This window comes from Heliconius melpomene, chromosome 11 (genome assembly GCF_056956725.1).
Source record: "Heliconius melpomene rosina isolate 202511_hmr_F chromosome 11, ASM5695672v1, whole genome shotgun sequence".
Taxonomy (NCBI): Eukaryota; Metazoa; Arthropoda; class Insecta; order Lepidoptera; family Nymphalidae; genus Heliconius; species Heliconius melpomene.
In genome coordinates, this window is record NC_140399.1 from 3192867 (window position 1) to 3216061 (window position 23195).

The following is a 23195-nucleotide window of genomic DNA, read 5'->3' on the forward strand; positions in this document are numbered from 1 at the left end:
AACCTCATTTCATGCTTGTCACAACTGTGGGACTCCCCTTACAAAGTGCGACATCACAAATTTTGAAATCTTACCTATATATATTATATGCAAATGTCAGATATCATATTTTGTCAATGTCTTCCCTCTATATAGCACATAATAGGCAGATGGAACCTCATGTTGTTTCTCATTTTCTCAGCGCAACTGAGTGTTCATAATTTTCGGAACATTATGTGTTGAGTGGCGGAATTCAACGCTGCCATTTGTCTTACTATTAATGAATTGACATAACCACGTTAATATGTTAAGTTTTTAATCTTTTTCTTATTTTAAAATGTTTATGTTAAATACTTTGGTTTAAAATCTAAGAAATATTACATCATTTTATAAATAGAAATGATTGTTTACTGTGCTATAGTTCAAAATAGTTTTAAAAATAATCTTATCTAATCATCTCAGGAAATATAACAGACAATATTGTTTATTACAAGATTATGTAAAGTGGAATTATTCTTTGAATGGAAACTTTTGTGGCGATATGGATGGGTGTCTGCCTGCAGAGTTGTTGTGGGTTAGATCCCAAATGGGATCAATGATAGTAATTTGATTATTTTCAATCTAAATTTATCAAATTACGCGCTGGTAAACAAAGTGCAGAAAAGAAAAAATAGTAACGTCAATCAACATACATTATTACAAAAATTGGGTGAAAAATGGGAAATTTTTAAGAACACTAGATTTCCTCTGCCTATTCTGCTATAAGAGAAAAGTGTAAAATTGCCGATATTTGCATATTTTATGCATAGCTCACCTGTTGTGTACTAGCAAAAGTATTATTTTCGAATTGTGGATGCTGCTCTAATTGCAATACGAGTTCGAGGTGCTGATTAACATTCATTGAGTCGTTAAGTGTCATACCTGAAAAAAAAAAAAAAATTATCATTGGATGAAATCATCAATTCTACGATATTAACACGACGAATATTACTTTACGTAGGTTGATATATAGTTATAGCAACGAAAAAGTACATATAAATATAAAAATGTAAAAATACTAACCAGGATGAATCTGTGGGTGTTGCGGATGCGGTAATCCTTGTAAAGGCGCCACACCGAGCATTCCAGGGTGATGCTATAACAATGACATAACATATTAATATAGTTCTTATTTCATTAACACTTTAAACTAATTATACAGTTTTTATTATATCAAGGCTATATGTTTTCTGTAACCACTCAGTGGATCTTTACTATTATATTTTTATATTGAAAAATATATCTTATTGTATCAGACAAGTGAAAAAAATAAATGTTATGTAACCGTTATTGTAATTATGTTTAATTTAGAAAAGATTCCTATTTGATCATACAAGTTACTTTTGGTTTCTCCATTCACTTTTACTACATTTTATTGTATCTTTTAGTATACATAGTGTATGAGTAATAAGTGGGAATGGGGATGGCCTCCACCCAATTATTAACTCCATTAAATACTCAGATTGGGCAGATGTGGAGGCGTGTATTACAGGTGTAGTACATTACAATATGCATATAATTTTTTTCTGTCACTCTATTACATATTTAGAGAGACTCAGAATATAGGAAATGATGGATTTTTAAAGTATTAAGATTATAATTGAAGATTGTCTGGCAAGGGGTTAAAACCATGCCCAAGTATTTGGCAATAGATCCACGCCATTTCTATCATATTATTACCAAGAAAATTAAAAAATAATAATTTTCTAATTTAAGAAAAGTTCTCTAGTAGTTAAACAGTATAAAACCTGTGGGTGCTGCATGTGTGGCATGTGGTGCAGCGGCTGCGGCTGCGGAGCCGGCATGGCGTGCGGAAGCAGCGGGAAGGCGGCCGCGTCGCCGTTGCGCACGCCCGCACCCCCCACGCCCCCTGCGCCGCCCTCCTCCTCCGCCGGAGACGGCTGGCGCGAGCCCGGCGTGCGGCTGCAATTCACATACCTTATACATATGCTCTACAGGGATCACGAAAATAGATCCTAATCTTATGTGATTATTTTAATATTATAACAAAAACTATTTATGAATTACTTCCACTCATCATTTTCTCACTCTGGTAACAAGATAAAGCGCAGAATTCCACCACTCGATGGAGTATCATAGCACTAGGTTCCCACTGACTACTCTACTAAATGTGGGATGCATCGTTACGCTAAACTCAAACAAATTATTAAATTACCAATCAAACTACTCCTTCCTCAAAGACTAGTAAAATAAAAAAAATACATTTATAATCCACCCTAATAAGATATTACATCATATTTCACCCACCCATTTCATTTCATATTGCTTAATAATAAAAAAGTCCCATTTCTCACAAACAATTAGAATGACAAAAGTCAAGTACTATCTAAGAAAATCTGTTGACATGATGATTCACATCGGCAGTCAGTCAGTGATAAAGGCGCGTGGCATTGACGGAGGCCACGACCGGCGCGGTTATTGCCCGCCAACGCTCCAGTTTCACCTTCGGCGCTCGCGAAACGCAAACGGCAGCATTTTATTTAAACTGGTTATCTTGAACGCATAAAACCCGCGTTTATTATTCTTCTCGAATCTCGAGTGGCCCTATTTGACTGCATTAGTTTTGGGAAATGGCCTTGAGATTACTTGACATTAATTCATAATGTGTATGTAACTTATACTTGGATACGACATTTGATATTACGTGTTATAAAAACGTGACAAATAATATTGAAACTTGCCCGCTTGTCTTATGTCATACTATATTTATAGTGTAATTAGAAAAAAACAAGAAACATGAAAAACAAAAAATAAAAATCACAAAAATTTAAGAATTGCCCACGTATAAATAGACCTACAGTACAGCGTCAATTACCTGATTTCGATTAGCCGAACTACCGTTATTCCGAATTACTAGTTAAGTAATGCACACCGCACACCCATGCCTCTCAAGTAGTTACGATAACCGAGGACGCTCCACCGTATAGACCACAGATGAACTCACTTGAAAGCCTTATCATCCTCCTGTCCGTTGTGCAAGCCGTTGGGCATGGGCGCGTGGTCGTGCAGCTCGTGCAGGTCCTTATCGAAGGGCGAGGCGGCCTTCTCGTCGGCGCGCTCCTCCAGCACCATGCCGCGGAGGCCCGCCACCACGCCCACCACTTTCTCACCACCGCCCGCCACGCCGCCTGCCTCTGTATGATTATTACAATTTTACCATTAAATTTTATTCTTGTTCAGATACAGCGCAGCGTTGAGTACCGCTACTCTACACGTCTTTGTCATGAAAATGTCTCTTGTACTACATATTCAAAAAATAATAATAAACTATTAATCAATGACCTTCAACAATACTTTTTAGCTTAAGTTTTTTATCTTAATTTAAGGTTTTTATTATAGAAAAGTCGCGGCTAACATCTCTTAGTTGTTGTCAAGAGCCATATGTTGTAGATAAAAATATAAGGTTCCTTTGTATAATAAAACTATATAAATAATAACACTATCTAAGTAACAGTCCTCCAATTTACCTGTGGGTGAACCACCAAGCACGTACTCCACCATCTTGACCCCGAGGCCGGCGGTGTCGCGCGGGGAGAGGATGCTGCCGGCGTCGCCGCCCGGGAACGCGACGCCACGGCGTGTGCCCATCATCGGCACTCCCACGTTGTGTTCCACTGTTATAGGAGAGACGTTATTTATATTAAATGTAGGATAAAACGCAGCGTTCTATTTCGCCATTTTTATTTTTTTCAGTTTTTAATTTATATGTAAAGTCTCATATAATTATGACTCATTCATTCAACCTCCGAAATGAACTTCCTTCTGTAGATCTTCATTCTTTTAAAAGCTGTCTATGAAATACCTTACTAATTTAGAACAGAAGATTAATTTTATTTATTTATTTATATTGTACACATCATATTATATACAGCATATCTATATATAAGAATATGTATATATGTATTTATATATTGTATATGAGTATTACTAGTATATTTACTATAAATAATTTTACGCTTTTGTCATAATTCAGGGCCTTTATTTTTTTTTATGAAAGTTATCTGTAAGAGATTGCTTGAAACAATAAGACCACCTTTGCTTACATGTATTTATTTGTTTTTCATATTATTTGTAGTCTTACTTATTTATGAGCAATAAAGTTTATTCTATTATACCAGCTGGATGTACTATTCTTGTTTTACTACTTTTTATTTACATTTGATTTCTAATAAGTATGAAAGGGTTACATAAACTCTATACTATTATTTACAGTGCTCTATACTAATATTACTTCCATACATATTTTTTCTCTAAGGATAAAAGTATGAGAATAGATAAAATAGAAAGAGTATACAATATAACCTGCAAGGAAACCCCACCACCAGGGGTCCACGAGGGGTGAAAAATAGTTACATGGGAGTGAAAACATGAGACCTGAACGAATTTACAATCGGATATTATTCCATTTACCCACAGCGGCCAAAAATCAAGCAACTTATACAAGTATATTCTAAGCAGGAGAAATCACAAATCTCTCCTAGCCTTGTGTAGGAGTTTTTAAACATTCTAAAAATCTTAAATGTACTACAGTAACTTATAACATCTAAAATCCCAGAAAACACATTTTAAATTTCTTTAACACCTTTCTTGAAATTATAATTGAAGCCATATAAGTAGTAAGTTCTCAATTTCACACACATGTACTAATCAGTCTATGATAGTAAGAACCATAAATATTTAACAATATATCTTACATATATTTTTCATTTACTACAAATACATGCATCTGGGATTTTACAAAGTAAGAAAATATTTTGAATTATTCAATTACCATGTTAAGTTGTACAAACCTTGGGTGGACCAAGTGGGATCTCTCCACATTTGCTCAGGGTTGAGTTGCAATGGAGGAAGATGTGGTGGGCCTTTGCTATCTCCCCCTGCCCCAGGGCCTTTGTCCCATAGTTTTTTTGCAGCAGGTGCAATCTAAAACAAATATATAACTTTATATAATAAACTCGTAATAAGTCATAGTTTCATGCTCAAATATATATGTATATTATTTTATACAACATAAAAGGATATAAAATTTCAAGTTGTGTAGACATAAAGCAGCCAACAGTATCTAAATAATAACTATCTCTATAAAAGTAAATAATTAAGTCTAATAATACTATGTGTATCTACAAATCAAAAATTTAAAAAAAGGTGACTACTACACATTTATCAAATTAATTTACTTAGTAATTAATTTGATAAATGTAAAAAGTAACAAATTGTTCATTTACAATATATATAAAAGCTTAGTGAAATTTATCTTATTTAGACAGTATTTTAATAAAGTTAGGTCAGGTCTATCAATAATAATATTACATAATTTATAGTTTACAGCTCAGTGCTCTTGCACCAAACAAAAACAAACATTTTATGATGTTATTTTATATACATATATCTAATCAAGCTGAATTATTTATAGCTATTTGTTTATTTATCTTTACTTTGAAACAATCTCTTTCCTACTATTTTACATTGTTTTTTATTTGAGATTATGTGTTAACATAAAGTTACATTTCAATGACAAAAGAATGATAAAAGCTATAGATTTAAATTGTACATAAAAAGAAATCTATAGCTTAAAATATATTGTAAAGTAAAAATATAAACAAACACTTTGCGAATATAACATATATGAACAATATAATGAAAAAAAATATGACTTTGATTAAAAGCAAGCATTATACAGTAAGCTTATATAAAAGACATCCATACAATCAAGTTCTACATTAAATAAGGTAAAAATAATAAGATATGGGCACAATGGCAAGAGGAAAGAGGAAATCATTATAACCGAGGTTGAAAATATTTTCTCATTTATATATATATAAACTAAAATACTATTAGAATTAAAATTAATTCACTGCTAGATAATTTATACATACATACAAAAAAATCTTAAAGTTGTAGTGTTTTATTTGTCTTCAACAGTATTTTAAAGTATACTATATAATTGTAATAAAATATGGTACCTATTTATAACATTTGTATTAGAATATTTTAACAGAGTTAAATATCCACCATAGTGGATTACTACAATTTAATTCATTTACACATTTCAGTTTTTTTTTTACTTACAAGTCATAACATGAACAAGCAAGATGGTTGACAATTTAAAGATCATCATCGAACACTTTAAAAGATGCTAATAAACACTTTAAAATATAATAATTAAAGAAAATTGTGTATTACTCAACATAAATACTTATTTTACAAAGCTTTTTCGAATTAAAACAATTTCATTAATGTCTACATAAACATAACCTTATCAGGCATTGTTTAAATAAAAAAATATATACAACACATTAAATTGCAAATATATAACATACTAAATAGAAATTTAGATTTAAATGCATTTATCACATTCAATATTGGCATCTTCCTTGACCTACGCTTATGGGGTTCAAGTCCTTTGATAAATATATTGAAGGATTTCGGTGGGAATATAACGTTACTGCAACTAACGCGTTCTGTATTAAGCATAATGTAATCCGATACAGTGATGACTTAGTGTTTTTAATAATATCGCTTTACATTTGAGCCAGCAGTTACACCGGTGAATAAAAATAATTACGAACTTAGTAATGGCGGACGCCGGTGACAAGTAAACAAAACAAAAACGGACCTGTTGCATAGAAAAAATGTAAATTTCGTCACTTCATGACATAAAACAATTTCTTTATATAATAAACTATCGTATTTAACAAAAAACTCACCATGTCGGGGCCCATATCCTTAACATTAGGTTGATAAAAAAAACCACTCAAAGGTTTCATGCGTACAAACCACCTAAAGCTCGGTCATGTACCGCAATGAAAGCTTGTCGCACTATTGAGAACTCTACACATCGATCAGTCGTATCTATATGATATTTACACTAAATACAACAAACAACAACACATTTCTTACACTAAAACTTTCATAAACAGCAAAATAAAACTGGAAGGTCTAAACTTAAAAGTATAATGTTGACTTGTTTCGAACAAAGGACATACGCCGACCACAGCGCCTGCGTTAATTTCCCGAGTGTACGGGAGCGTCGGACGAAGCGAGGCTTCACAAAATGTTTAACAGATGGCGCGAAACGTGAAGCTACTTATTTAAATTTTTGTGCTTACTTAAAAAAAACGTTAACGTTTGTGTCAATGTTACATAGATAATAATAAATAAATATATATGATTTAAATTTTAAGTTAAGTATTTGGTAACGCAATAAAAATTTTTATATTTATTCAATTTTACATAAGTCCTTTCAAATAATTATTTATGGATTTTCTTTGAGACATTTCCTTAAATAGCAGAGAAAGTTTTAACTATAGTAACAAAGTGATTTTTGTGGGCGGATGTAAGTTTTAGCTTGATTGACAATTTTTTATTCTATAAATCAATATTTTACAATTTTGCAGTAACTTAGAAAAAGGACATTTTGTCTTATTAACTGTACTACAGTATTTAAAAAGTTTATTACTTACTTTACTTAAAAAGTTTATTATATAGTAATGTTTAAAAGTATTCATCCTGAACATCATAAGTAATTGTATTTGTAAATTAATTTGGCCAGTAATAAATATTTATTAGTATGTTCTAGTATGCTATTAATCAATGTTTTTATCTAAATATTATAACTTTAGATAAATATTTTATAAAATATTCTGAATTTCAGCTTTTTATTTTATTCTTAAAAGTTGAATATACTCATGGAGATAAAATAATATTGTTGAAAGTTAGAATATAAGGAAAATGTCACTCTAAAATTTTTGTTACAAATTATAAAGAAGTTTGTGACAGAAGGTTAAATTTGTATTTTAAGTACTTAGATACCAGCATTGCCAGACGTCCCGATTATCATAGGACATCCCAATTTTTAGCTCAAAAATTAAAAGAAATTATATTTCTAGAAATTGGTAGTAATTTTCAATAGTTACTACCAATTTCTAGAATTATAATTAAGTATATTAGTAAATTATTTATAACTTTTCTGAAGACTTATCTGCCTTACATAGTAATCCAAAACAATTTTAAAATGTTTATAAACAGTTAAAAAAACCTTTTATATTTACATGTATCACCATGGACTTTATTTATCCATTTATTACCATTTCAAATGAAAGCTTTATTTAATAAAATAATAAAGTAAAAATTGATTATTTTAATATATTATCCCGCTTTTGGAGAAGAAATCTTGCTTTTTTTTACTTATGTTAAAAAATCCCACTAATTGAACCTACACATATAATACCAAGCAATGTAGCCTATCAGTCAACTAAAACAGGTGATTTTATCAATGCCATACTAAAACTTAGTTAAAAAAAATATATTTATAACTTACTGATGCAAATTCAAAATATTTTTGTGCACAATTTTAATGTAGAGTTAAACTAAAGTTAACAAATCATTAAAAAATGTGCTGTACTTTACATAACTGTTATTAAATTCTATTATCTATTTTTTAAGCTTCTTGCTGTAACCCAGAGAGAAACCAATGTCAACCCACTTTTGCTCTTAACTTTTTAAATAAAATTAGACATTTTGTGTCACATTTTGGTTGTTTAAACCCACAACTATTCCATACACTGTCGTACTGTCTCATGGAGATTATTTAATAATGATACAAGGAAATCATCAAATGCAGAATTTTATATGTATGAAAATAAAATTTTGTATATATTAAAATATCACTTAATATGTATAAATTTTATAAGTCTCCATAGACAGTATAAAGCAAAGTTCATGTTAATTCAAGTAAACTGTACTTCTATTATATTATAATCTTATGTTCTCTTACACCTAGTAGTCATATAAATAGAAAAAAAGCAGAAGATGCATCAATCTCAGTATTATTACTTTTACACAAATTTAAAGCAGTAGCTTAACATAAAAATATGTACAAAATCTTTTCCTTACATTAGCAATTACAAATATCATAGTTTCTATATAATGTCTAATACATCTATTAGACATGCACTAGATTTCTTCAATTAGTCAGACCTGATTCATTTAAATGTTATAATCTATTTCATAAATCCATATCCTATGTATCTAACAAATGGATTATCTGAACTTGATAAAAGCTGGCAAATTTAACATGAATTCAAAATTATATAGCACAATCATGTATAGAATTATTAGTAATAAAGATATCAACATACCTGATTTCTTATAGCAGCAACAGGTGTAAGTCCAAGTTGATTTTGTCCTTGTTGCAAAAATTGATTTGTCCCATGTCCAAGCATGCCAGCCTGGCTTAAGTACATGAGATGTTCAGCACTCTTTCCAATGCCATTCATAGCCTGCATAGGATTTCCAGGATGTTGATGAATATCATATAACCCTTGTTGTCCCAGTTGGGGGGCATTTTGCATGCCTTGAAGAGGAGGTAACATCATAGCACTGTTCTGCATAGTTAAATTATTGCCCAAAGTATGGTTCTGTAATGGTGCCAATTGTGTGTGGACCATGTTGGTGGTCAAGTGTGCTGGATGGCTTCCAATAACTGAAGGATTAATAGCCAAAGTGCCAACAGATGAGGCTATTGCCTGATTTATAAATTGTTGTTGGTTTGTCTGAGAATTTTTTAATTGCACAGGACCTTGTTGAATATTATTCATTGTTATTGGGACAGGATTTTTCCATTTATCTTGATTCTGAAAAATAAATATGTACTGTATATTTCCAATTTTAGATTTGTTATCACAAAAAAAATATTGTCTTGTTTCATGTCACTAAACACAAAAAAAACTATTCTGTCTGCTGTTTACTTCGATGAAAAAGCTATTGGTTACAAATATAATTAAATTGTATTTTATAGAATTGCAGTTGTTCTAGGTTATCTTGTTTGACATACTACTAGTTAGTAGTTACCAGTAATTTGTATAAGTCAATTGGGTAAACAAACCTCTGCAATTGAATCGTCTCCAACAGCCCAGCGTTGTTTAGATGCTAGAGACGGTATTTCGCCTTCTTGACTATCGCGCTGGAATACATAATGAACTGCAGCGTCGTCCTGGGCGCGAGTCTGTGCTACTCGCGCGTTTTGCAATCCTGCTTCGCCCGCCTCTTCCTCTCCACCCGTGCCCGGCCACTTCATTGGGCTACCGTGGGGTTCGAGCATTCAGTTTGACTTCTCTTTAAGCCTTCGCAATCGTAAACACTTAAATCCTTCGATCTTCTGTTTATACACACGGCACGGCTCCAATAATTGCGATTATTCGAGTTAAACACTAGTCTCACTGTTTATTATCATCAAAAATACTGTGTAAGACTAGTTGAATTGAGTACTGAAGCCATTTAAAGACTATAATAGTCTTTTTGTCTCTGTAATGACAGCTACTAGTTTTATCGAAGCACGATGACAGCCGCTAAGAAAATCAAAATATTGCAGGAAACTGCAACGGTCCGTTTTTTTAAGACAAACACAAAGGAATTGGGCTGTATTTACTGTATTCCAGTTATTATTTACGCTTAATTTTTGAATTTAGGTGTTTGTAACTATGTACGAATGTACTAACTTTTGGATTAAGAGATTTGTCGGCGTCGAAAACTGAATCGAATAAACACTCAAAATATAACACTATTCACACAATTTCTAAACAAAACGACCACAAATATAATTACTATATGTACACAGAACTATTTACAATGTACAATTTTTACAAAAAACTCGGATTAAGCCATTGGCTACCGTCGATACTTTCCGATTTAGAAAAGACTACAAACATCCTTCACTGCCTGTCCGCCATAGTCGGTCGGGCAGATGCGATGCGCGCGCAACGCGCAAAGCTATACTATAAACATAAATAAATGCTGTTAACGTTCCATTTTATATATTTATGAATAAAAATTTTACTATAAAATAGTTTAAAATATTAAACAATAAAGTTGATATAATTTTAAAAACTTAGCCAAATCTTATATATAATACCATTTTGAAATGGACGTACGTACGGTAGTCATTAAATAAACAAGTTAAAATATATTAAAAAATTGAACAATAAATATGTATATTTCGAAAATATATTTTTTTACCTAATCCTAATTATATACCTAATCATAATTTTTACTTAAATGTCCAAAACTTGATTAGTTCATAGGATTGGTAGATATTGCCATAAATGCGTGAAATGAAATAACTCTCATGATCTAGACAGATAATTAATATCACAGATAGTACAAGCCAATTGTATTTTTAACTTTATTTATATTTAGTACTATTCAATATGTGAATTTATATAGTAATAATATTAAGTTAATATATTAATTCAATATTATTACTATTAATAAGATAAGAGTGCTTTTATCTTATAATAATATAAGAAATAATAAGCGTACCATAGCATTTGGCACTTCAATATCTCTGATTGCCCCAATTAAGGATAAAGTGTGAAGTTATGTTAAGAAATAATGTGTAGATAATTTTAGTATTATAAAAATAAAGAAGAATAATGAAATAAAATAAAATTATAATGAAAAGAGATTTATTTAATGTAATTGTAATCATATATTATATTGGTTTAATCTTAAAATGTAAACCAATAAGGGAAAATACAAGGCATTTTAGGTCCTGTACCAAGTAGTAAAAACAACGCAAGCCTTCAGGGTCCCTAGACTGATTAACATCCACTAACGATCCAGTCTTAGAAGTTGTAAATGAAATATGTTCATCACCAATTACAATTTCCAGTTCCTGTAAATAATATAAAAATTTATAAATCAGTCCAATTGATGAATAAATAAAATATAGATTCATGATAATCATGCTTAAATTTGTTTTTTCTTGTTTATTCAATCCATGTGTTCCTTTTAATTATTTACTACTATATACTTATTAGCATTGCCAGACACCCTGCTGGACATCCCAAATTTTTGCCCGAAATTTAAGTGTCTCGAACAGACTAAACATTTTTTGTTAATTATTCCACGCACATAGATAATTTCTTTTTAATAACTTTATTTTTTGTAATAAGTTACTAATAATTCCAGAGATAAATGTCCGGCTTTTCCCCTAGACATGTTTAAATAAAAACATTTTCTATGTAGGTAAAATCACATGTATTTTAAATGTATATGATAAAATTTATCACAACATTAAATAATCTGGCTATTGCATTCTATTAAGGTGGCTTAACAACAAATCAAGAATATTAAAATAATTTCAATTCCATGTAAGCTTTTGAAGATTAAGTAAATAAATCAAATTTATCTTTAGCAAAATAATTGTATAAAAATTACCTGTCTACCAACACGATCTGGTTGTGGCCAAAGCCGATCGTCTTCATGCATAATTTCAGAATCTACAATAACTCTTTTCAACTCATCCATCACACACGGATGAACATATGCTTCTTTACGAATCATTGTATCATTTTTGTAGTTTGAGTTGTTTGCGTATCTTAATTTACCATCCGGCCGAAACTCAAATTCGAGAAACTCATGACCAAATTTACCTTTATGGCCTACATAATATCGTATATAGAAATCTGAAGACATGGCTGTATCTGAAGATGAAATTTTCGCAATTGTGATGGTTTTATAATGCCTTACTATGCAAATATAAATAACGTGCGTTTATTATAATTTTAGTTAGTTTATTTAATTCACATCACAAACCGCATTGAATTCAAGACGCTAGACGATATTAGACGCCATGTCAAATTTGTTTTATATGACATTGACAGTTATTTTCACAGATCTCATTAACTCATTATTATAAGGGTTATTACAGACAATATAAATAAGGTTAATAAGGCACAATAATTATGATCTTCAATACAATGAACATAAATATGTTACTACTAAATACATGGAAAACATTCCAATTTCGAAATCATTGGTTTTGTTATTTATTTACGGTAATTGATTTTACTTTTGCCACATCTTGGGACAAGAGAATTTAAGTAAATGATAATAAAAAATATAATATCGAACCTGTCTAATCATATTTTATTTTATACTTTTGTAAATGCTTATGATTTCTTATTGTGTTTATGATTTATAGTTGCTGTATTAAATTTTTTTCATATCATAATATAGAATTCATAAGTCATAGACATTAAAAACGAATATGAGATTCCATAGAGCAATTGAGGTTTGATAAATTTCAGCCGTCAAATAAACCTTTTCTTTCTGACCCAGCCAATATGGGTGAGTGCTTTGATATTTTTCTTAAAATTATCCATTAAAATCTTTGAAATACTTGATGATATTAAACTCTTATATATTAAATATACAACTACAGCTTACGCGAGTGTTAAATTTGGTCATATTTTTGTATTATTGTGGATATTAGTGTGAAAAGTGCTTGTGCTAACTTATGATATATTTTTATAATTCCAAACTGAAACATTGAACATGATATACTTTATTGTTCAGGTATTAGCCGTGATCACTGGCATAAACGAAGGGCCACTGGTGGCAAACGTGCGCCCATTCGTAAGAAGAGGAAGTATGAGTTAGGTCGCCCGGCTGCCAACACTAAGGTAAACTAGTTTTATAACCTAACAAACCTACAAGAACATACTTAATAGGTCGTATAGCACACATGTTGCTTATTATCATTGTTGAATTATAATTTTATATCTATTTTCAGCTTGGCTCTCAACGTATTCACTTAGTGCGAGCTCGTGGAGGTAATATTAAGTACCGTGCTTTACGTCTTGACACTGGAAACTTCGCATGGGGCTCAGAATGTAGGTTTTCAGTTCAATAATTGTTTATATTTTGCACTGTTTTTGGATATCTATAAAACAAAAATATTGATTTTTTTTTGTTATAAATACTTTGTTATTATTTTCAGGTGCTGCTCGTAAGACTCGTATCATTGATGTTGTATACAATGCATCAAACAACGAGCTGGTTCGTACTAAAACCCTAGTAAAAAATGCCATTGTAGTAGTTGATGCTACACCATTCAGACAGTGGTATGAGTCTCATTACCTGCTGCCACTTGGTAGAAAGAAGGGTGCCAAGTTGGTAAGTTAATTTATTTTAATATAAATTAAAGTTGTAATTGTTTTGAGATTGTTTTCTTAGGCATAGCAAAATATTTGGTTTCCTTTCTCCTGATAATTTAAAACAAATATTAAGAAGACAAAACGATCTAATAATGAATACTATTTTAAAATTTGTTTTTTTATTCATAATATGTACAAATTGATCAGCACAGAGACATGCTAAAATACTTTAACTATATATATATATATATATATATATATATATATATATACTGAAAGAGATCCTGATTTGTGCCCAATTTTTGAGACATTGTATGATTAAGCATCAGAAGTGAATATGAAAAGGGTGGAGAAATTTGAAATTATAATATAAATATTCCCCTGAATGGGTTTGAACTCACTACCATGAGGTTATTACATTTGTCAGAGAGCCTCTAATTGTTCTTATCAACTGCATGAATAATACAATTAAGAAATAACTACCACATGATGAGAATCTTTGCGTGTCATATGAATGTTACAATGATTATGTGATCTTTCTGATGTTTTACATAATTTCTCATATATTTTTTTATTGTACTATAAAAAGAACATATATAGTTTTTATAATTATATTCATTTTTGGCAGACTGAAGCTGAGGAGGCAATTATCAACAAGAAGCGCAGTAAGAAAACAGCAAAGAAATATTTGTCAAGACAGCGCCTGTCCAAAGTGGAAGCTGCTCTTGAAGAACAATTCCACACTGGTCGCTTATTAGGTATGTTGAATAAGAATTTATTTTTCTTTTTTAATATCAAAATATATATTTATCATAAAAATTATGCACCAAGACAATTTTCTTACCAACATATTTTCAAAGTATGTACCTTGCTAGGTAAATAGCTTTGTTGTTTGTTTAGCTCATATGTGATAAAATGATGATATCGAGAAGTTTTGAGGCTGCATTCATAAGTGGGTACCGTTTTGGGAACTATTTAGCAGTTGCGTGATTTCTGTCATAGTTACTCTGATTACACACTAAAATTCTAAGCTTTAAACATATCATGCTGTATTTGTAATAACTAAGTTTTTTTGTTCTTCACAGCTTGTGTAGCCAGCAGGCCTGGTCAATGTGGCCGTGCTGATGGCTATGTCCTTGAAGGAAAGGAATTGGAGTTCTACCTAAGAAAGATCAAATCCAAGAGGGCAAAGTAGGGTTTTAATGTATAAATAAAAGCAAAAACAACAAAACTTCTTTCATTTTTTTCTTTAACACAAATTTGTTATTTATGATTATTAACTATACTAAAAAATATTTTTAAACCAACAACAATTCAATTACTTTTAATGTCATGGGGAAATAAGACTAATTAATTATAAATTAAACCTACACTTATAATAAAATCGGAAGAGGGCCAGTGTCTGTACTTGGAAGATATTTCTAAAAAAATGTTATTGGGAACCTTTATTACTGTAATAGAATTGAACCCAAACCAATGATTTTTAAATCTATTCATAAATAAAAAAGTTATGTAAAGTACTTTGACAAAAGTTTCTGAAATTGGTATAGAACCCTCTGTGAGTCAACTTGTGCTTCGGTTTTTTTCTAAAATACATTTAAATAAACATTTGTCGATTTCAAGCCGCACAAGCCTCTAGTATACTTGGTAAGTACATAATTATTCCCAATTTACTGTATTTTTCAATCTAGTTATGTATTTCCCATTTTATTTTATACATTTTACAGAATATAGAAAGAAATAAAACGCAAGTTTATAGTATTCTTGTATTTAGTGGATCAACCATTTTGCCAGCCATTAGAGCTACGTGTATATTTGAATCCATCACGAAGTATAGAAAAGGATGTGTCGCAGAAAAAACAACAGGATGGCGGCTACTTGCATATCCTGAAAATTAAATAAATATTATTTTATTTTCACAATACGAAGAGTGTAAAACAAAAAATTGTAATGATCCAAGCCTGAATCCGAGTAAGACAAAGGTTCTAGTATTTGAGAGAAAAGACGAAATCCAAGACCATTGTAAATGGTAAGTTATTAGAACAAGTGAATGACGTGGTATATCGAGTATGTTCAGTAGAGATGAAAGATTGATGTGGAAAACGTGGCGAAACGTTTGGCCGTACACGATGCATTGCTGGTACCAACGCGAATATATTTATTTTATACGGAATCGAAACGTGAGAATTACAGAAGAAGAATGAAAGAAAGATGAATGCTATAGAGATGCGATCTCTTCGTAGACTTCCCCGGAAGGCATGTATGAAGAGGTTGATGACAGTAGATGAGGCAATAGAAGTATATAGAGACCGTAGTGTTTGGCTCCGTTGTCTCTGACTACCCCGCTAGGGATACAGCATGAAGCTAACTTAAATATTTTGTAATCATAATTATTCTAGAAAATTAGAAAACCTTTGAAAGAGATTAGTTCGACAGAATCATCACACAATAATAGGTAAATCGTCCTTGTCATGTAAATGCGACAGACCGTTGAAAAAAAAGCAAAATCATTAATGGGGTACAGGAAACGAATCATCTCGTAATTTTTCTGTTTTTCTGATTGATGTAATTGAAAAGCTTGCCTATCTGATCATAATTTCCATCTCGATTAGGCATTTAGGTCGTAATGTCGATGCAGGTGGCTGCCTGGATGCCGCGTGGCGCATCAATGGATTCAAACGCGCGTGTCGCCGCGTTGCGCCACCGCAGTGAGAGACAATGGTAGTGGCCTGTGCCCACTCACCACTCGGCAATACGATTTTAAAATTCTTCTGACATTAATTATCTTGGCCCTAGACCGTAAAACGAGGGTAAAGCGATGTACGCAATTTTATGCAAGTCGTTAAGAGCCAGATTACATTGTTCATAATATATAGAATTCTCATTGTATTTAGTTAACACAACTTAGCACCAAATTTATCTTATATAGTGTAATAATTATTATGTGAATAAATATTCAATTAACTTTATAATGTAAAAAGTTCTTTTAAAATCCGACTATACCTACCTAATCTTAGATGTTCTGTCGTCTCGTCTTCTACTGTTCATATTTTGTAGTCTAATTAGGTATTAATGGCTGTCTATAGTAAATAGTAAATTTTTATAAATGTATACAAGTTAAGTGATGATTTTTCTCCACTTTACTTTGCTCCTAAGGTAAAGTGGAGTGGACATCAGGTATTTGCGCTTTCGAAAAAAGTCGTACCCAGTACCTACTTCGCCAAATTTGCAAAAGTTTTATTAAAATCTGTTCACTGGCTTTTGCGTAGAAAGTGAAGACATATCATTTTGAAAATGATATTGTTGGCTTTTATTACAAGTGTATAGAGATTAAAGTTGATATTATTTTTATGCGTGGGCATTTAAACTTAAAAACTGATTGCCCTTACGTAACTATTATATTTATTTTAAATAATAAACACGTAAGTACACTACCCTCCTAAAATAAGAAGTAAAGCATCTGAACTATTTAGATAAATGCATTTAATTTAAACAGCCACATTTTAGTGAATATTTAGAGCGTTTTAGTGTCGTCCAAGGATTTTCCTGTGGGTGGCGAGGCGTGACGAGTGGCCCCGGTCTTGTGGTCCCACGCACCTCGTCCGCCGCTAATTATGTGGATCACATCGTAACCTTACACCCTGTCTAAGTATCTTTGTTTGAGGTAAATGACAAACAATGGTTTCTTGAAACACGTAAAAATAGTTATTTAAGTATATATTATTATCCATACGAACAAAAGCGACTGATAGAGTGTATGTTTTAAGAAGAAAGAATGATGTATATTTCTTAGATTGTGTGTGATATACTATGTTCTTTTTTTATTTTTTTTATTTTCTCTCTGCATCCGCATATAGCAGGGTAGGCTAGTGTCAAGACACTTCGCTACGCACTTTTCACCGAATTCTTAAGGCATTTCGTGTTGGGTGACAGAACTCAACGCTACTCATTGCCTCGTTACCAGAGCGGGGCTATTTTAATGGGAAAGAAGTTTCTTAATCCTAGGTTCCCTCTAAAAACTATCAAATACACTTACTATTTTTGACATCATCAGGTTGATATTTTCGTATGGCTACGGACACAGATTGCTCTATACTGCGCACATACACGCCCAGTTGCGGTGTCATGGGGCTGAAGTCGTGCTGCCTCGGCTCGAACACGTCGCGTATGCCCAGCTATAGTGATTATTGCCGTTGTTTTTTAGTTAATTTAGTGTAAGTTATTTTTTATTTACGATAGTTAAAGTGGTAGATGCCGTCGTATCTCATAAGCACAAGGGTGTGACTGTAACGCTACGGTTGTAGGGGCAATCCTCACTCGAAAGAATTAATTATTATTTCTTAATGTTTTCATTTCTTAGCTCTGGCACCAAGGCAAAAGCCCGGCTTTAAAGTGGCATAAAATTTATATAGCATAAAAAATATATAGTCAAATTGATAAACTCCCACTATTTGAACTCGGTTAAACAGATTAGTATACAGTTCACTCAATATAACATATAAAATTAGTACTTATTTTTTTTATTTCATAAAAAAACTTTCACAGTCTTCGTCCTCGTTAGGTTTCATAGAATAGAGTAACTAGTTTTATAAAATAAATTAACAGTAACGTTGTGTCGCTCCAACGAAACAAGATAACATTAATTTTAATACCTATACAAGAGTTTTTACTGTCCTTAATTGGCATACGCTTTAATCAAAAATGAACATCATAAGCAAAATTTACTGCACTCAAAACCAGTTCAGTATCAAGCATGTAAGACTCAAGATGCTCATTTATAACCAGAATAACCGTATATTATTTTAATACGGTTATATTTTACCTATAAATATCTCCCTATTTTAGGTATGTAGAGAAATTATACACTTTCTTATCAATTTAATGAAATCACATTGGGAAATCTGGCTAACCAGAAGACAATTATTTTACTATATTTTTGCAAACTTATCCCCAAATCGATATTTGACTTCACAAATACTTATCCAGTAGGTTCCGCATTCGCTAAAACATACTCTAAGCATAAAGGCATATAATTATAGGTATACATATACATAATTTTTCTGTAAACTAACCTTCTGCAAGTCCGTTGTAAGGGTAACATGGCCTTTGACGGTAAAGCTAGGTACTACTGCTTTCACACGTCGCGGTCTCAAAACTGCGTAAATATCGGAAAGATCGGACTCCCGTGCCATTCGACCTAAAAGTCTTGAGAGTTCTCCAGAACCTCTTCTCAAAGGCAACACCACGAGCAAGTAGTAGCGATCGCTGTCTAGTGGCAATCGAAGTGCAGATGCCTCAAGATGCGGGAGGTACGCGTATTCCAACATGGAGTCATATTGCATGTAGGTTACCTAAATAATATTTTATAATCATCTATATATATAAAATCGAAAGGTCACTCACTCATCACGAAATCTCAGAAACTACATGTGCTAGGAATCTCAAATTTTGCATAGGAGTTACTTATAGGAAGTAGGTGCTCGCTAAGACGGGAATTTGTAATATTCGACTTCTAAGTGGTTGTTTTTGGGGTTGAAAGTTTGTATGAAACTTCGTTACTAATGACATTTGTCTTTGTCATTCGTTACTAAATGCTAGGAGTCTCAAATTTTGCATAGACGTCACTAGGACGTAGCCATGGAGACAGAAATTAATAATAACATAGTTCACGCGGGTGAAACCGCGAGCGGGCCGCTAGTTATTATATAAAACTAAATCATTCATACATTAAGCCAAAAAGCCTTGATAACGAGTTCCCTATAAATTATATGAAAGGAGTTTACCTGAATATTTCTAAGGCCGTTCACCAAAAACATATTGTCATCAACAGTTTGTTCAGGATGTTCGACGCCAATGTTAAACGATCTATATACCAAATAATCATCCTCATATGATGATGGGTTTGTGAATAAGAAGTCTACAGATTTTTTTCGACGTTCAAGAGTCTCGATCCCTTGAGTTGTAGACGCCATGGTAGTTTCTGCTGTACTTGAATCAGTGTTGGAAGTACTTGTAACTGAAGTGGACATCGTCGAAGCTTCAACATTAGTAGATAATGTACTCATTTCAGATGTTGGAAATATTTCAGTCTCAATATTTACAGTTGAACCGATGCTCGTACTGGTGCTATCCGAAGATATTTGACTAGCAGTTGTTTGTGAAATAACTGAAGATTCAGGGACTGGGTTGGTGACAGTTGATATCGACTCTGATGGAAAACTTGTGGTTTCAGTCTCTATTATTTGGGTGTTTTCTTTATTATCAACACTTAGTCCCGTTGAACTTATTGGTGAACCGGTCACTGTAGACGATGGGATGGACGAAGTGCTCTCAGTGCTCTGCCCTCGATCTAAATCAGTTATAGTTTCTACATTTGGATTGACAGTTGTTTCTTCTTTAGTGCCTTCTGTAGGTTGAGCTGTAACATCTTCACGACTGGGAACTTTTTCCGTTGATACATTGGTAGGAGAAGCGTTATCTACTCCTACAGGAGTATCCAGCGTACTGGTTGTATTATTTGAAGATGTTGTATTATCATTTTCTAAATCAAACCCATAAAATCGTAAAATCTTTCTGTAACTCTCATTAAACGTAACGTTCTCATTATTTAAAGCTAATCCAGCGAGGAATCCTTCTTCAGGTACGAAGTATGTCTGAAAGGAAAAAGAGCCGTGTGAGTCATTAGCCGAGGTTTCCGTATTAATTTCAGGATCGTAAGTTGTCAACGATAAATACAACTAATTTAAGTTTGCGTGCGTACCTATGCATCACGGAGGAATCGAACTCACAACCTTTCACGTTTACAGTCGCACGCTTGTGCCCTTGCGCCACGACTGTATCTACTTACTCTTATAGTATAATTGAAATAGTCTCTAACTAGCTTAGAGACATGAGGTACTACCGTTTTATATTAGACATTCTTCAAAATATTATGACTAGCTTTAATGGAAAACCACTAAAAAGCGCGAACAATATTTTTGGCGCGCAATTAGACTATTGTGCAACTTGTAAAAAATAACAACATAATATTTATATTAATAAACGAATTTTTTTACAAGTACCTAATAAAATTATCTAGTGATATTATGGTTTATTTCCAGATGTACAAATAACATCAAAATTAAAAACATAATTAACATCAAATAAAATTTTTAAAGATTAAAATTGCGCGGTAAACAACCAACATTGGATTTACACTAATATATTATTTTAAAATTACTTTTAAATGAAAATATTGTTAAATGAAGATAAGTAAAAAGTCAGAACGTAGGTATTTTTAAGAATTTTGAACTCCTTATTAATGTTTTTTTTCATACAAAGAACAATGAATGTTTTTAATTTGTATATTCATAAAATAAGATAATAATTCTGTTTTATAAAATGACTCACTTTAAGTGTACGATGTATATCTCGAAATCCAATCCTCATTACATTCCTGTTCCATGGAAGCTGCATACTCCGTTGGATCTGGTAAGAAGATTCACCATCGACTCCTTCGTATAGAGCTACCAATATTCCCATTAATCCATAGGGCGAGAATGCAATATTATTATCATTTAAAAAATTATGTTCCGCAAGAACTTTTATACCAAATTCGTTTGTCACATCAACCATATGAGCCAGCGGAGTCCGTTTGGAGTCCCAGAGTTTGATTTCAATAGGGATTCCATATTCTATACCAACCACTAAGTTAACAATTGCAAGAACGAAAATAATTGGTGTTAAAATATTTGCACAAACAACGGTCCGCAAACGTCCGAGCTGAATCATCGTGCACGCGACTCTGTCCGCGCTTGGGTGGCTGCGGGCTACAATGGCTAGAGGCTTCTTCGAGACTCATTAGCATTTAGTCCCCGTAATTTTCGGTGAATGGCCTCTATAGATTAACACCCAAACGTTGAAAAGAATGATTAAAACGGTGATTAATCTCTTGATAAGCGTAACATTTTTTTAAGTCAGCTTAAATTAAATTGGTTGATTTATTATTTGTTAACCAAAGCTATATTTTTACAATATCATTAATTGAATATTTTGATGGTATAATTAAGAACATTCACAACCTTCTTTTCCTCTCGCTATCATAATGTAACACGCTTTTATTATTTTTTATTAGGTGTTATATTTCTTATTAGAGTTAATTTATTTTTAACTGTTTCATTCTTCTGTTCATTCTTTTTTTGCTCCTTTCTTAAAAAAGGTTTTGTTTTCTTTAATTTTTTCAAAGTTTCAGTGTACAATGCACATACACCCAACACCGGTAAGTATTATTAGGGAATATGGAGCTCGGGTGGTGTTTACTTTGGCAGTGATTACTTAGGTAAATGAAGTGCAAAATATCCTAGTGTTCGTTAAATTTTAAAGTTCATTTTTTCATATGTTCTCGAGAATAATACTAGTCTTCTCTTCTTCTTCTTTTTTAGGTGGTGCAAAGTTTTAATCCCTAGCCTAAATCCTGATATAATATGTTATAAGCGCCTGCAAATACAATATAGCAAAGTTATAGCAAGAACAATTTAATAAATATTTGTTATATATTAAGTATGTGAAAAAATATATATTTTCCCTAATATGTTAAAAAACCACCACTCAAATTCCATATTTCCTGATTTTTGAAAATTTAACTTATTTAAAACTATTAAAAATGCCAGTTAGTGTTATCAACTGCATGTACACACTAAGGCAAAACTGAAATCGTAATAAAAAAATCTGAGAGAAAAAAAAGATAGAAAATAAATAAGCGTTTTATTATATGGGTCATACACAAATCGCGACCTAAATGTGTGTGTAAAAAAAAAGCGAAACATTTGTTCAAAATCACTCTCATTTAATTCTTATAGATTAACCTAATACAGGAAAAATATGAGACCAGATCATTATTGGTTTTCGAAAAAGATATTCGACGCATAATTTTTATGATTTGATTTTTAATATTTTATACATAACAATAGCAACTTTAATCGGTAATAACTGCAGAAATATTAACTGTGCCGCAGTTATTAGCTCCCGCCTGGCAGCCGGTGAAGCTAATATGTAAATCATCTGCTGGTGATGATGATCAATGTCGATCAATGTTTTGTTTAGCTCAACTTGTCTCACGTCTTCGTTTTTTCTTCTCTTCATTGCTTTAGTGCACCCCAGATCTATTTGAATATGGCAATGTGGCTTGAACAATGTAAAAAAGGTAGCTAAGCTAAGATTTCGTTATTTAAGGTAACA

The 23195-nt window shown here is 32.0% G+C and overlaps 4 protein-coding genes across 6 annotated transcripts in view; 1 reads left to right on the forward strand and 3 right to left on the reverse strand.

Annotated features, from left to right (window-relative positions):
* The window catches only part of pum (pumilio), a 65230-nt gene extending 54423 nt beyond the window's left edge, over positions 1 to 10807 (reverse strand). Inside the window, exons 1-8 of one of the 3 annotated variants that reach the window (XM_085192397.1) lie at positions 9926 to 10807; positions 9180 to 9674; positions 4830 to 4962; positions 3507 to 3653; positions 2984 to 3173; positions 1767 to 1941; positions 1042 to 1114; positions 794 to 900 (exon numbers count right to left, since the gene is read on the reverse strand). In XM_085192397.1, coding sequence (XP_085048523.1) covers positions 794 to 900; positions 1042 to 1114; positions 1767 to 1941; positions 2984 to 3173; positions 3507 to 3653; positions 4830 to 4962; positions 9180 to 9674; positions 9926 to 10141 — 1536 coding nt within the window. In that variant the 5' untranslated portion in view covers positions 10142 to 10807. Of the gene's footprint in view, positions 1 to 793; positions 901 to 1041; positions 1115 to 1766; positions 1942 to 2983; positions 3174 to 3506; positions 3654 to 4829; positions 4963 to 6746; positions 7027 to 9179; positions 9675 to 9925 lie in introns of those variants that run through there. The other 2 variants (XM_085192398.1, XM_085192399.1) reach the window with 2 other exon arrangements.
* A 680-nt stretch (positions 10808 to 11487) lies between these two features.
* mago (mago, exon junction complex subunit) lies at positions 11488 to 12693 on the reverse strand. The gene is made up of 2 exons (XM_085193533.1): positions 12259 to 12693; positions 11488 to 11713 (listed from the first exon to the last, which is right to left on the reverse strand). Exons 1-2 carry the CDS (start codon positions 12514 to 12516, stop codon positions 11531 to 11533), a joined length of 441 nt encoding a protein of 146 aa, XP_085049659.1. The 5' UTR covers positions 12517 to 12693; the 3' UTR covers positions 11488 to 11530.
* A 337-nt stretch (positions 12694 to 13030) lies between these two features.
* On the forward strand, positions 13031 to 15210 carry RpS8 (ribosomal protein S8). The gene is made up of 6 exons (XM_085192702.1): positions 13031 to 13170; positions 13399 to 13505; positions 13616 to 13715; positions 13823 to 13998; positions 14608 to 14737; positions 15065 to 15210. The coding sequence occupies exons 1-6, from the start codon at positions 13167 to 13169 to the stop codon at positions 15172 to 15174; spliced, it is 627 nt and encodes a 208-aa protein (XP_085048828.1). The 5' UTR covers positions 13031 to 13166; the 3' UTR covers positions 15175 to 15210.
* Positions 15211 to 15732: 522 nt separating this feature from the next.
* Positions 15733 to 21972, reverse strand: LOC146534368 (uncharacterized). The gene is made up of 5 exons (XM_085192701.1): positions 21369 to 21972; positions 19763 to 20632; positions 19052 to 19330; positions 18016 to 18154; positions 15733 to 15866 (listed from the first exon to the last, which is right to left on the reverse strand). The coding sequence occupies exons 1-5, from the start codon at positions 21747 to 21749 to the stop codon at positions 15733 to 15735; spliced, it is 1803 nt and encodes a 600-aa protein (XP_085048827.1). The 5' UTR covers positions 21750 to 21972.
* Positions 21973 to 23195: the final 1223 nt, after the last annotated feature.

What these genes read in the sequence shown, in the direction of transcription:
- mago (XM_085193533.1), bottom strand. Translation starts at nt 12,516, where the DNA reads ATGTCTTCAGATTTCTATATACGATATTATGTAGGCCATAAAGGTAAA. An exon ending in CAGATCGTGTTGGTAGACAG is followed by an intron (nt 11,714 to 12,258) that starts GTAATTTTTATA and finishes TATTATTTACAG; the next exon opens with GAACTGGAAATTGTAATTGG.
- RpS8 (XM_085192702.1), top strand. An exon ending in CTTCGCATGGGGCTCAGAAT is followed by an intron (nt 13,716 to 13,822) that starts GTAGGTTTTCAG and finishes TATTATTTTCAG; the next exon opens with GTGCTGCTCGTAAGACTCGT. An exon ending in GAAAGAAGGGTGCCAAGTTG is followed by an intron (nt 13,999 to 14,607) that starts GTAAGTTAATTT and finishes CATTTTTGGCAG; the next exon opens with ACTGAAGCTGAGGAGGCAAT.
- LOC146534368 (XM_085192701.1), bottom strand. Translation starts at nt 21,749, where the DNA reads ATGATTCAGCTCGGACGTTTGCGGACCGTTGTTTGTGCAAATATTTTA. An exon ending in ATATACATCGTACACTTAAA is followed by an intron (nt 20,633 to 21,368) that starts GTGAGTCATTTT and finishes TTTTCCTTTCAG; the next exon opens with ACATACTTCGTACCTGAAGA. An exon ending in ACGGCCTTAGAAATATTCAG is followed by an intron (nt 19,331 to 19,762) that starts GTAAACTCCTTT and finishes AATATTATTTAG; the next exon opens with GTAACCTACATGCAATATGA.